The 12,768-nt window shown below is 51.5% G+C and overlaps 1 protein-coding gene across 1 annotated transcript; it reads left to right on the top strand.

Moving 5' to 3' along the window:
* The first annotated feature begins 11,041 nt into the window (after positions 1-11,041).
* Positions 11,042-12,567, top strand: LOC110339632 (polyadenylate-binding protein 1-like 2). The gene has a single exon (XM_021223933.2). The coding sequence runs from the start codon at positions 11,711-11,713 to the stop codon at positions 12,401-12,403; it is 693 nt and encodes a 230-aa protein (XP_021079592.2). The 5' UTR covers positions 11,042-11,710; the 3' UTR covers positions 12,404-12,567.
* Positions 12,568-12,768: the final 201 nt, after the last annotated feature.

Here is a 12,768-nt window from a genome sequence, read left to right as displayed (position 1 = left end):
CATAACACCACTAGCACAGATGTAAACTCTTAGCTACCACTCCAGCACCATGCCTGCCTGCCTCCTGCCATGCTCTTCACCATGGTGGTCATCAACTCACTCTGAAACTGTAAGGAATCCCCCCATTGAATGCTTTCTTTTATAGGTTACCTTGGTCATACTGTCGCATCACAGCAATAAAATAGTAATTAACACATGTACTAACTAAGCATAGGTGAAGCCCTGGATTAAAAAATTCCCAATAAACACACACACATACACACACACACACACACACACACACACACACACACGCGCGCGCGCACGCATATCACACAATTGAATGATCATTAGCTGACCACAAAGTTAACGGAACATAGTTTCATAATTAATAAAAAGTAGTCCCAGTACTCCCTTCCTCCTTTCTCTTATTTCTTTTCCTATGAAATGAAATTAATTTCTATACTCAGAGTACCAGTGTCATCACTATGAACACATAAACTGAATCAGAGCCACTATCATGTGCCTCAGTGGGAAGTATTGCTTAGAACTAAAACTCAAGGTCATGTGATAATGGTATTTGAAGTTAGGGTTAATTCCTTCCTGTCTTCACCCCTTTTCATACACCTACTATTTTGGCTACCTTTAGCAGCTAGCCTTGAGAGATGTTACATACAGGTTTACCAAAAAGACAGCCAATATTGGGTAGCTAACCCCAGAAAGAGAATTTATGTTACTGGCTGGCCCTCCAACTTGGAATCACACACTTCATCAGACATGCCACTATATGACAGAAATAAAGTGGCTCAAGGCAAGGTGATGGCAAAGGAAAGACATCATTAATATGAGTTAGCTCTGCTAAAGAAATCAAACATAGACACCTTGATTCAGGATAGTTTATGACATGGACTATCACAGACTAGTGAGGGATTCTAGAAAAATGACATGTCCTCCTGAGTACAAGATGTTTTTGAATTTAGCAAATTTTAAGAAGAAAAATAAAACGTTATTTCCGAAATTTATTCTTCTTATTGACTTGTTTGCATCCATGCAGTTTGCACCATATTATACACATTACATGGGAGGGCCTAGGCCCTGCCCTGGATGAAATGACAGACTCTGGAGGTCCCCCATGGAGGGCCTCACTCTCCCTGGGGAATGATATGGGGATTGGGTGGGGAAATGGGGTGGTTGGTGGAGGGGCAAGGGAGGAGGGGTGAGAGAGGGAGCTGGGATTGACATGTGAAGAAGCTTGTTTCTAATTTAAATAAAATATATTGGAAAAATATAGGAAAAAGAGGCAGTTCTTAACCTTCTTGATGCTGAGACCCTTTAATATAGTTCCTCAAGTTGTGGTGAGCCCCAACCATAAAACTATTTTCATTGCTAATTGATGACAGTAATTTTGCTACTGTTATGAATCCTAATGCAAACATCACTGATTTTCCATGATATTATGCGACCCCACTGAAAGGGTCCTTAGACCAAAAGGGTGGTCGAGACCAAAAGGGTGAGAACCAGGACATTACATGGATGGCTGCTCTGAGCTCTGCTTGCCAATCATCATATTGGTAGTAACAAAAGGAAACATATTCACCTGAATAAACTGCCTAGAGAAAGTCAGTTAAGAATAATGAAGAGATGAGTAGAAGATGAGATAGCAATGCTAGTTTTCCAAACCATATTGGAAATTAGCATGGCATTACATTAAGGTGTTGAACACATACCTACCATACAATTCAATCACTCTATGCATGTGTCGTCCAAGGCCTGGTTAATGCAACACACAAAAACCTTGTACACGGATGTGCATAAAAGAGTGATTTAAAGTAGCCATAGATTAGAAACTCCCAAAAGTCCATCAGAAGCTGGGCACATAAACAAGCTTCTATATAACTAAGCAGGAAACCACTACACAGAAATGAAAGCAGACAGAACCTTGGCCAAGGCAGCAAAATAAGAGAATCACAAAATGAATTGCTATAGGGATTGGAAGGAGCCAGATGCTTCAAAAGGTCCACAGCGTGGTATGTGTGTCTCTGAGGATTTGACAATCAGCATTTGTGCACAATTCCAGAAAATACAAAGAAGCCCTCATTTCCCAAAAGCATATCTGTGTTTGCCTAGAGACAGAGAGAAGAGTGTCAGGGTGAGGGAGAGGGAAGTGCTGCTAAGGGCCTGAGAACATGTTCTTAGCTGTGGTGAATAGTCTGTGTCAGTTGTCCAACCTCCCCGTTGCATACTTGCAATATGAGTATTGTGTCAGAAATATCTCAATATAGCCTCAAAAAGTCAAGGGAAGAAAAACAACCTAGAAACTCAATGAATGGTGAAGAAACAGCAAGTCTCTGGACTTGTTTGCCATTGTCTCTGATAAGAAGAAAGAGGGACCAAGGGCTGCAATACCATCAGAAGAAACCATGTTTGAAAGGGTACAAGCGTGAGGCATGATGAGACAAACACAGCTCTGGGAAGTGCATGGAGTCCAAGAAAAACCACATGAAAAGTTCACAAAGGGAACCTGGCTTCCAAATGAGAAGCACAGACAGATTCCTACTAAACAGGAGGGGAGTCTTGGTTACTATTCTACTTGGGTGATAAGACACCATGGCCAAGGCAACTCATGGAAGAATTCCTATAGCTTGCTGGTAGTTTTAGCGGATTGATTCATGACTATCATGGTGGGGAGCACAGCAGAAGGCAGGCAGGGAGGGAGGCAGCAGGCAGGGAGGGAGGCAGGCAGATAGGCAGGCAGCAGGAAGGCAGGCATGGTGTTGGAACAGTAGCTGGGAGCTCAGGTCTGGATCCATAAGCAAGAGGCATGGAAAAGGCCAACTGGGTATTTGTATGGGCAGGAAAAACAGTATAGTACAACAGGGCCCGGTGCTCTCTGGAATCCAGAATGCCTGGGTTCTGTGGAGATGGTTAATCATTGACTACTCATGCAGCTGTGGCCTTTCTAGTGCCAGCATGGCTTCCCTCAGAGCAGAAGAGCACAGGGGCTTACACAACCAACACTGGAACAAGACTGCCTTGTGTGGAATCATACCCTAGATGCTTCACTCAGACCAGTGGTTGAATAGCACGGTACCAACATTGTCAAAGGTAAACTGGAGATGGTGAGAACAGCAATTCCAGGTTACAGGCTGAATGCTCAATGATCATTTGTCTGTCTGCCCTTTGTGGACTGGCATGTGTAAGATACAGATACAGAACGTGTATTTGGTGATTGATGCATTGAGTCCAAATTGAACTCACATGTAAAGACCTTTTACACGATCCTGGGGGCAAAGAGAAGGATAAGATACAAACTCCCAAGAGAGCTCACCTCCTTTATGCCTTCTGGACAACACAGATGTAGAGGACGTGGAAGGGCTCCTCATCTTGACCGAATGAGACCTCACCACACTGTGGGAGAGTCAAGGATTTGTCTGTTAGGTAGACTGGAACCAGCACTGTACAACAACCTACAGCACTCACACGTCAGCAACCCATGAACTGTCACTTTGTAGTCTGAGACATCACTAATATTGTTGCAATGCTGGCATGGCAACATGAAAAGGCACCCAGTACATTTGCACTGCAGCCAAGCATTACCTTTTGTGAAGGGTGTCCAGATGTGTTCCAGTAAGATTCTGAAAGAGAAGACAGAAAAAACTCCTGACTGATACAGTTTGTTGAGTAAGCAGGCAGCTTCACACCTCTTGGGCACTTTTCTGGAGGATGGAAGCACCAGGATTTCATGTGTTCAAGTGCAAAGCCCTTGAGCCCCTAGGGGAAAAATCAATGGATCCTAAAGTTGCTCTGGTTGGGAGACGGTCTACAGAGGGGTTGGCTAAGTGAGTTCTCCAAAGAATCAGACAGTTGCCTGGAGTGAAATGCAGCCTTTACCAAGGCCTGAAGTCCAGGAGGTCAGACTCCGTCTCTACTGAAACTTAGATTCAGGTCAATGGGAAACTTCCAGGCATCCTGGGGCAACAGAAAGAAAAACTCACTGGGGTCAAAACCAGAGAAAAAAGACATCCCTGGACAGAGGGTGATGAGATTAAAAAACAGTCTATCGCATTGGACCATTTTTCCAGCTCGTAAATGTCTCTTTGTAAAGCCCAGGTCTTCAAAGTGAAGGAAAGGAAAAGGACATAGACCCACATGTCCAAGGTAGCACCTCTCTTAAGCCATGGCATTTGCTGCATGTTAGGTGACGCTGTCATGTGACCACTCTTGGAAACTGCCTGAAAATATGATAGACAGGCCCAGTGAAACTTTAAAGCACGTGATGGAAGGTGATTTGGTCACCAGAGAAAAAGGAATACTGGAAGCTGTGACACAGCCCTGGGTCCTGATCACTCTTTGCTGTTGTGTTCAGAGCAGGATTGGGGCAAAGGGACCGTCCTGAAGGTAACTGCAGGATCCTTCTGGAGAGTGTCAAAAACTCCAACTTCAGGAAGGAAGGAAAGTGCAGAGGGTTACTTCTGAACCTCTAAGACTCTGCCTCCAAGTCAGCTTTGTACCCAGGGCCATCTTCCATGTGCCCTGGGGCAGCAGGTGGCCAGCAGCGCATTGGAGCTGCCAGAACGACATGCTTCTTCATATCCTCTGAGCACCCTGAGGTCGAGTGTGCTCCCTTTTGTGAGCCCTGGCTGCTCAGGCGGGACCAGCAGCAGCAAAGAGCCAAAGGGCTTCCCAACTTCAGGGAGAGGGCAGAGATGCGAGCACAGACAGAAAGGAAAAGAGGAGGGGGAGAACGAGAGAGAGGATTAGGATGATTAGACAGTGATGGACCAAGAACTCACCTCTTTTGTAGACATGCCCAGAAGAGACCCAGGGTCCGTTCTATGAAAATCAGCAGAGGACAAAGAGTTGCAATGAGTCGCCAAGTGAGTAGTGACTTGATTTCTCATCTGCTACACTTTTGGCGTCACACGGGACTGAAATATCTGGACTTAAGAACAGACTGACTGTTTTTGCTGTCGTTCTTTTCTGAACGACAGTTACCTGAGCTTGTGGTCTCACACTAGTTGTAACAAGCTAAGTTTGAAAACTTGTCTGCTATTAAGGAGGAGGGAGCCCTCAGGAAGAGCAGGCCTCACGGCTGACAGCAGTGTCGTGGGATGCTCAGAGAGCTCCAGTTGGCCAGGGTCTTGAGAGGACAGAAGAAGTGGGTCTTTTGGTAAGGCAGGGCCCATCATAGTTCAGCCATGACAAGAACTTGGCACTTGGGTCACAGTGCAACAGGCAGTCATTCTGAGAGCTTACAGACAGGCCAAGGATGGCATAATTCACCTTTACGGAGGAGTCTGGCCACTGAGTCAGGCCGGGGATTTGGAGGAAAGGAGGGACTGCTTAGAAGGCTGTGGTGGGAAGCAGGGGACAAGATGGCAGTGGAGTTTAAGAGCTTGTGCTAGCATTTGATACTCGGTGGCCACAGAAACCGCCTGCACTCAGAATGGTGTCTCCAGGTAAACAGGGAGAGGGAGGGCACGGCAATCTTTCCAATACGTTTTCATCACCATCCTTGGATGGATGCTAGCTATCCATTATGCTTTGCAGAGGACTGCGGGGGAGGCTAAAGGAGATGGAGTCACAGTCCTATGTACTGCCCCATCATTCACTCACACTGTCTGGTATTTCAGAGCTTTGGTCACTGACTCGCTTTAAGGCCAGAGAGAATGCTGTCTCCCTTCTTGTCGGTTTCCTTGGTGATCCATGCATTAGCACACAGACTCATGCTTTGGGCTGGAACAACATACTGCAGTCTCATGGGTGAGAGCCTACCAAGAGGCTAGGCCATAATAGCTTGTCTCCCTGCTTATCTTTGTGCCCTTCTCATCAGCAATACTTCCCACACACAGCAGCCACAGAGAGAGATGAGTCATCGTGGCTCTGCGCACTGCCCAGACTTAGGGATGCTATTGGTTGCCCACACCAGTCTGAACATGGGCAGACCTTGATGCAGAGAGCTGCCCACACCTGCACCCTCCTCCCTAGTTCCTTCCTTCTTCCCTCTGTTACACTAAGCTCCAGGATGCTTGGATGGCAGGTACCCTGTGGTTCCACTAGCATCTGAGGCTTCTGCCCTAGTGCCTGGGCACATTGTAGCTCTGTCTGTCACGCAGGTTTCCCATGCGAGACTGGCAGCCCATTATCCTCACAGAAGCCCTCCCTGGGCTCCATGGCGCTCCTTTGCAGCCTCCTGGACTCTGGAGACGTGTGCACCCGAGACCAGCTTCTTTATGGCCCTGAGAGTTATGCAGCTCCCCTCATCACCTTTCATGATTTCTGACAAGTCCCTTGTCACATTCTCAGTGGAAAGTAAGCTCGCTGAGTACAGAGACAGCCTGACTAGGAGAGGACAAGGTATGGAGCCTGGTCCTCCAGGAATTCTCCTGGATCATTACATCAGGGGCACCAGTGGCACTCTGTCCCATTGAAAGGCCCCTCCTCCCTCCAGGAACACTGCACAGGGCTCTTGTCTTTTCCCTTGTCACAGTGCTTAGTATTCTGAACACTTTTGGCTACAGGTGGGAAAAACTCACCACACAAAAATGTGTAGGAACAAATGTGGGACTTTATGGAGGCCGCAGAGTAGGGACTTCGGTAGAGTCTCCAGACGTTGTCCTGGTCACTGCACTGGCCTCGTTACTGTGGTTGGGGATCTCCAGGACTGTCTCTGGGACAGATTTGCTCTGTGGGTATAGCCCCCTGCACCCATTTCTCCAGCCATGACACTGTTGCCAGTGGCTCAGTGGTCATATCTACAAAGGCAGGGTAGGGTCTTGTGGAACGCTGGTCCTGTAGCTGTCCTCCACATGGTTTCCCATCTCATAGGTCTCCTGCTGCCATGAAGAGAAGACCGTCTGCTGTAGCCATATCACACCATCATATCACCCACCCCACACAGCAAACATGGCTTCACCCATGCTGGCCATCTTGGATAGACACCTGGAAAGGTGAGGCCTGCAAGCATCCTATCCCAGACCACTAGGGAATAGCACCTGACTCCCAAGCCCTAGGCTCCTGCCCCTTGCCTCTGCTGGTGTAAGCTCTGTCTGGGTGCAGAGATCTGGGCTTTTCCAGGGGGGAAAGGATCCTATCTATCTGTGGGCCAGCTTCTCAGGCAGCGATGGAATGTCCTGCCTCACGACCCGCAGGGACTAGGTCACATTCTCAAGTTCATGCTGTCCTATCCTGTGTGGCTTGTGCCGTTAGAGAAAGTCTCACAGAAAGCCTTGTGTAAATAAGGTGGATGGGGGTGCTGTGACAGGACCTTGTGCTGGCATGTGAAATTCCATGGCCACCACAGTCTGATCACACAAACCTGGTAGGATGGTAAGTACACATTGTAGGGAAAATGGCCAGCCAAAGAAACACACCCTGAGCAGAGCCAAAAAACATACTTTGACCCTGTAACCAGAACCAAAGAAATGCACCCTGACCCTGAAACCAGTGCCAAAGAAACACACTTTGGCCCCGGAATCAGAGCCGGCGAAAGAAATACACGCTGGCCCTAAAATTAGAGCCAAAATGCTAAAAGAACCAGTGAAAGAAACACACTTTGGACCTGAAACCACAGCCAAAACAAACCCTAAGCCTGTGCAGAAAACTAACCAATCCCTGAGCAGGAAATCTAGACATTCTGAGCTCAGGGAGTGAAATCTAACCAATTCCCACCATGGAAACCTCCCTGGAAAAAACTCTGCCCCCTAGTGTCTGTTCATCTCTTGGCTGTAGGGCTGCCAGGAAGCCCTGTCCTGCTGGACCAGAGCTGATGCACTGGGGAAGCCTTTCCCTGAAGTAGGGCTGTAAGCTGCTATGCTTACTGCGACCTGTGGTAGTCCTTGGCTCCCGATTGCCAGACTACCTTTCCATCCGAGCTGTAACACTCTGTGTTCTGTGGCTCCCGAGTGCCAGAACCCTTTTCCTTCTGAGCTGTACAACTCAGTATTCTTTGGCTACACAGTGCCAGAATCCGCATCCATCCCATCAGAGCCGTGGAAATGGTTACACACATGGATAATAAGTACTGGAAACAGCGCTCGACTTCCTCAGCCAGGGGATGCCACATACAAAACCTGCTGTGCTCCATCTAATGCAAGGCAGAATGGCCATGTGAAAGTAACAATGGACAAGGAGTGGCACTGGGGATCTGGGGGAAGGGGAACACTCAGTCACTGCTGGGCAGAGTGTGAACTTGGGGAACTACGATGGGAATGAGCATGGCACTTTCTCACAGGCTAGAAAAAGAACTACCCTATATCCCAGCTTTGCGGCTCTTGGTCATAGACACAAAAGACTAAATCTACACATCACAGAGATATTGTGCATCCTTTGGTATGGCTGTGCTATTCACAGCACTCAGCAATGGAAGGAAGCTAGATAAACCTTTAGGGATGAGCACTTCAAGAAAGCAGGGTGCACACACACAGGATGGGATTTTAAGCAGCCACAAAGAGGAATGAAATCAAGGCATTTGCAAGGACACAGATGCAACTGGAGAGCCAGACTGAGACAAGTAGCAATTTTTCTGCAACTGTGCACCCAAGATTTAAACTTGTTTGGGGCAGCTGCTGGAATTCCTGCAAAAGGTGTGTGTGTGTGTGTGTGTGTGTGTGTGTGTGTGTGCACAGGCTCCCACTGTGTGTGTGTGTGTGTGCACGTGTGTGTTGGAGACTTAACAGGAGGGCTATTAGTGGGGAAGCCTAAGGCGTCTTAATGTAGGTAGGAACTAGAGTATAAGAATACAAAGCAAAGGGAAGGTCTAACTGGAGAAAGAAGGGGATAAGCTGGAGTAGTGGTAGGCATGGCAGACGGCGGGGTGAGGATGAAGAAGAAGAAGAAAGCATGATGCCACCTGTATGAAGAAGTCGAGATGAAACCCATTGCCTTTTGTTTTCCATTGAATTCCATCAAACGAAAAAAACTTTAAACAACTCTGTCTTCTGGGGCGGCGAATTCTGTTATGTTAAGGGCCAGCTACAGTTACTGTAGTGGAGTCTAGAAATCGTGAAGAAAAGCACCGTGGTTTGGCCATTTAAATGTTTTTTAATTTGTGATGCCTCTGGTTCATGGTAAACATGAGACCGCTATTTCTGAAGTGGCAATGCAGACAGAGGCAAAGTTTCTTGACTCTTTTTGGATCTAGTTTTGTCTGCAGTTTCCTTTATGTTCCGCCACAGATTTGTGTGTGTGTGTGTGTGTGTGTGTGTGCATACGCATGTGTGTGTGCACCCACACTTGTAGTTACACCGATGTTCACATCACTTTCTGCCATTTTGCCCACATCACCCCCTTTCCTTGCACAGGCTGAGTTGTGAGCAAGCCCACTGACACAGTGTCCTAGCTTCCTTTCACACTCTGGCCCTGGAGACTTCATCTACATTAGTTCCTGTGGTATGAGCACCAGTGACCATGTGGGTGCTGTCACACCACAGACCCTGGGACACAGAGCGATTCCTTTGCCTGGCTGCCTTGTCTCCTGCCAGGGATGGAGATACCCTGTTCCCTTTCACAACCCACTTGGGCATCCCCTCCTGGGTTCATCTTCCCTTGATTCCTACCAGAGCTCCTATCATCTGCTCCTCCTTTCTGGACTTGGGCCTCAGGGTGTTTTCGTCTATACTCTGCAGGTCGCCATCTTGCCTGTCCCCTCAGCATTTAGCTCTGTGTGCCCCATTGCTCTCACCACACCAGCAGCATAGCAGCATGCACCCAGTGATCCCTTTTCCCATTTCCGGCCCCCAGTGCCAGAAGGACTAGTTGCCCACCTGGGACTCTGCGACTCCTCCTCAAGAGAGATTTCAGGTCCTGTTCTCCTTTGCCTTCTGGGCTGGGATGTGCGATTCTTGGTCCTGGTCCTGGTCAGGAAGCTCAGCACCTCAGGGGCATAACCAAGGGTGGACAAGAACCTGGCTCTTGACCACGGCCTTCTCAGCCCCTGCCCACCCCGGCCAGCAGTTCCCCACCCTCTCCTCCCTCCCCAGTTTTTGGCTTTCTTTAACTTACCATTCAGGGCTGCCCCCAGGGACTTGGGGCTTTCGATTTTCACTTCCCACGGGGCAGTGGGAGTAGAGGCTCTGCAGAAGCCCAGGGTCACAGTGGTCCAGGGGCTGGAGCCCAGTCTTGGAGAGACTGAGAGTGGAGTGGGGTCCAATTTCCAGTCCAGGCTCTCTGCACCCCAGGAGAAGCTCAACGGCAGCCCAGATTGCTCTGTCTCCCAGTTCTCTGCATTCTCAGGGACTGGCACAGGCTCCATGTAGACAGAGTATTTGTGGCAGGGCGTTATGAATGAACACATATTCTTCATTCTCTCTTTTGGAAATGTTGCAATGGGGGGTGGTGGGAAGGGGGAGCAGACTCAGAAAACGGCTCAGCAGGCTGCTGGGGAGCTGGGAAGATTCATGTTTTCCTGGGTGCCACTGGTGGTGGTGGTGACATTAGGCAGTGTGTGTTGGGGGGGGCGTATGAGAGACAGAGAGAGGTAGACAGCGCATGCTCTCATGCCTCTGTGTGTGAGCCTGTGAGAGACAGAGACAGAGAGACACACAGAGAAATACACACACCACACATGAGAGATAGAGATAGAGACAGCGAGAATGCGCTTGAGTGTGTGTGTGTGTGTGTGTGTGTGTGTGTGTGTGTGTCTTTCGTGGGGGAGGGGTAGAGAAGCCCCTGGTTATTGGAACACTGCTTGTAGGCTCCTTCGGGCAGGGTTTATCTGGCTTCAAGGCCACCACAGCCCTTTGACCTAGGTTCTTGCTTGGGTCATGGCAACCTTCCATAATGGGGGGAGGGGCAGAAAAACTGCCCCCCGCTCCCGCCCTCGCCCTTGCCCCCGCCCTGTATCGCCCCCCTAAGACATGGAACCCGAATGCCTTTGGTCCAGAGCGCAGTCCCGTCCTTGTCATCCTCTTCTCCAATGCGTGGGCGCCCCAGAGGCTGCGCACTGGTACCCCAGCCCAACTTCACCCCGCCCCCGCGCCCGCCCGCCCGCAGCTCCGCAGCCCCACAGCCCCGCAGCAGCCACAGGAGGAACCAAAGAGACACAAGCCTTCCCAGCTGCCCGGACCACAGACGCCAACACCCGCCGCCCCCCACCACACGCCGCCCTCCCGCCCGCGCCCCGCACGCAGTGCCAGTCAGCCCACAACCGAGCGGCGGCGGAGACTGCAGACTGCGCAGACTGCGCTGTGCGCGCTACCGGCCGGCGCTCGCCCCCGCTCCCTCGCTCTCCCGCTTGCTCGCCACCCCGGGTGACTCTGTCCCGCCCGGCCGGCCAGACCGGAGCCCCTGTCCGCAGCGCCCGCGCGAGCCCCCGGCCCGGGTTCCGGCGCCCACCGGCTCTCGCCGCCTCTCCGCCCCCTCAGTTCGCGGCAAGGGAGGTCGCGGCAGCGGCCCGGCGGCAGCGGTGACCGTGGCGACCGCGGCGACAGTGGCGGCGGAGGTCGCTGCAGCGGCGGCTGCGGCGGCGGAGGCTGCGGCGGCGACCGTGGCGGAGGCGGTGGCGGAGGCCTCCGTGGCGGAGGCGGAAGCAGAGCTGGAGGCTGAGGTGGAGGCCGAGGCCGCGGCGGTGGCGGCGGAGGCCAGCCTGGGGGAGGCGGCCGCCCTGGCGGGCAAGAAGGCAGAGGGCGCCTGCGCGGCCGCGGCGGTGGCAGCCACCGAGGCCAGCCTGGCAGAGGCCAGCCTGGCGGAGGCCACGGGGGCCGCTGCGTCGCCTTCCTACGGGAGGGTGGACATGGATGAAGAGCTGGCGGCGGCCTTGGCTGCAGAAGAAGAAGAGGCGGCGGCCGGGGTCTCCGATGGGGATGGGAACCCAGACTTTCCCACGGCCTCGCTCTACGTGGGCGACCTGCACCCCGAGGTGACCGAGTCGATGCTGTATGAGAAGTTCAGCCCAGCCGGGCCCATCTCGTCCATCCGCCTTTGCAGGGACAAGGTCACCCGCCGCTCTCTAGGCTATGCATATGTCAACTACCAGCAACAGGTGGACGCCAAGCGGGCCCTGGAGACCATGAACTTTGACATTATCTATGGCAGGCCGGTGCGCATCATGTGGTGCCAGAGGGACCCGTCGCTCCGCAAGAGCGGCGTGGGCAACGTTTTCATCAAGAACCTGGGCAAGACCATTGACAACAAGGCGCTGTACAACATCTTCTCGGCCTTTGGCAACATCCTGTCCTGCAAGGTGGCCTGTGATGAAAAGGGGCCCAAGGGCTATGGGTTCGTGCACTTCCAGAAGCAGGAGTCCGCAGAGCGGGCCATAGATGCTCTCAATGGCATGTTCCTCAACTACCGCAAGATTTTCGTGGGGAGATTCAAGTCCCACAAGGAGAGAGAGGCCGAAAAGGAAGCCTGGGACCAACAGTCCACCAGTGCTGACTTCAAGGATTTCGAAGTTGACTCGGATGACGAGGCCACCTTCCGATGAAGACATCCCAGGACCCAGCCAGTAGAGCCAAATCTTGGCTCCCACCCCGTTTACAGTCCCCCTCCCCCAACCCACCAGCAGTGTATTGTATTGGGAGTGCAGGTTTCTCTCTCCCCCTCATTTCCTCCCCCCTCCCCCTCTCTCCCTCCCTCCCTCCCTCCCTCTGTCCCTCCCCCTCCCTCCCTCCCTCCTTTCCTCCACTCTCCTCTCCTCCCTCCCCTGCCAGTGCTAGCTAGCTTCCCCATCCTCTCTCTGCTCTCAGCCCCTCTTTTCCCTCTTCTCTCCTCTCCTTCCCCCTCCTTTCTCCCCAACCCCAGTCGGGCCCCCACCCCACCCACCCCGCCTGAGAATAATCCCACTAATCT

Source organism: Mesocricetus auratus, unplaced genomic scaffold (assembly GCF_017639785.1).
Source record: "Mesocricetus auratus isolate SY011 unplaced genomic scaffold, BCM_Maur_2.0 Super-Scaffold_100003, whole genome shotgun sequence".
Classification (NCBI taxonomy): Eukaryota; Metazoa; Chordata; class Mammalia; order Rodentia; family Cricetidae; genus Mesocricetus; species Mesocricetus auratus.
Note: the sequence above shows the minus strand (reverse complement) of the source record. Positions and strands in the feature narration are given on the sequence as shown.

What these genes read in the sequence shown, in the direction of transcription:
- LOC110339632 (XM_021223933.2), top strand. Translation starts at nt 11,711, where the DNA reads ATGGATGAAGAGCTGGCGGCGGCCTTGGCTGCAGAAGAAGAAGAGGCG.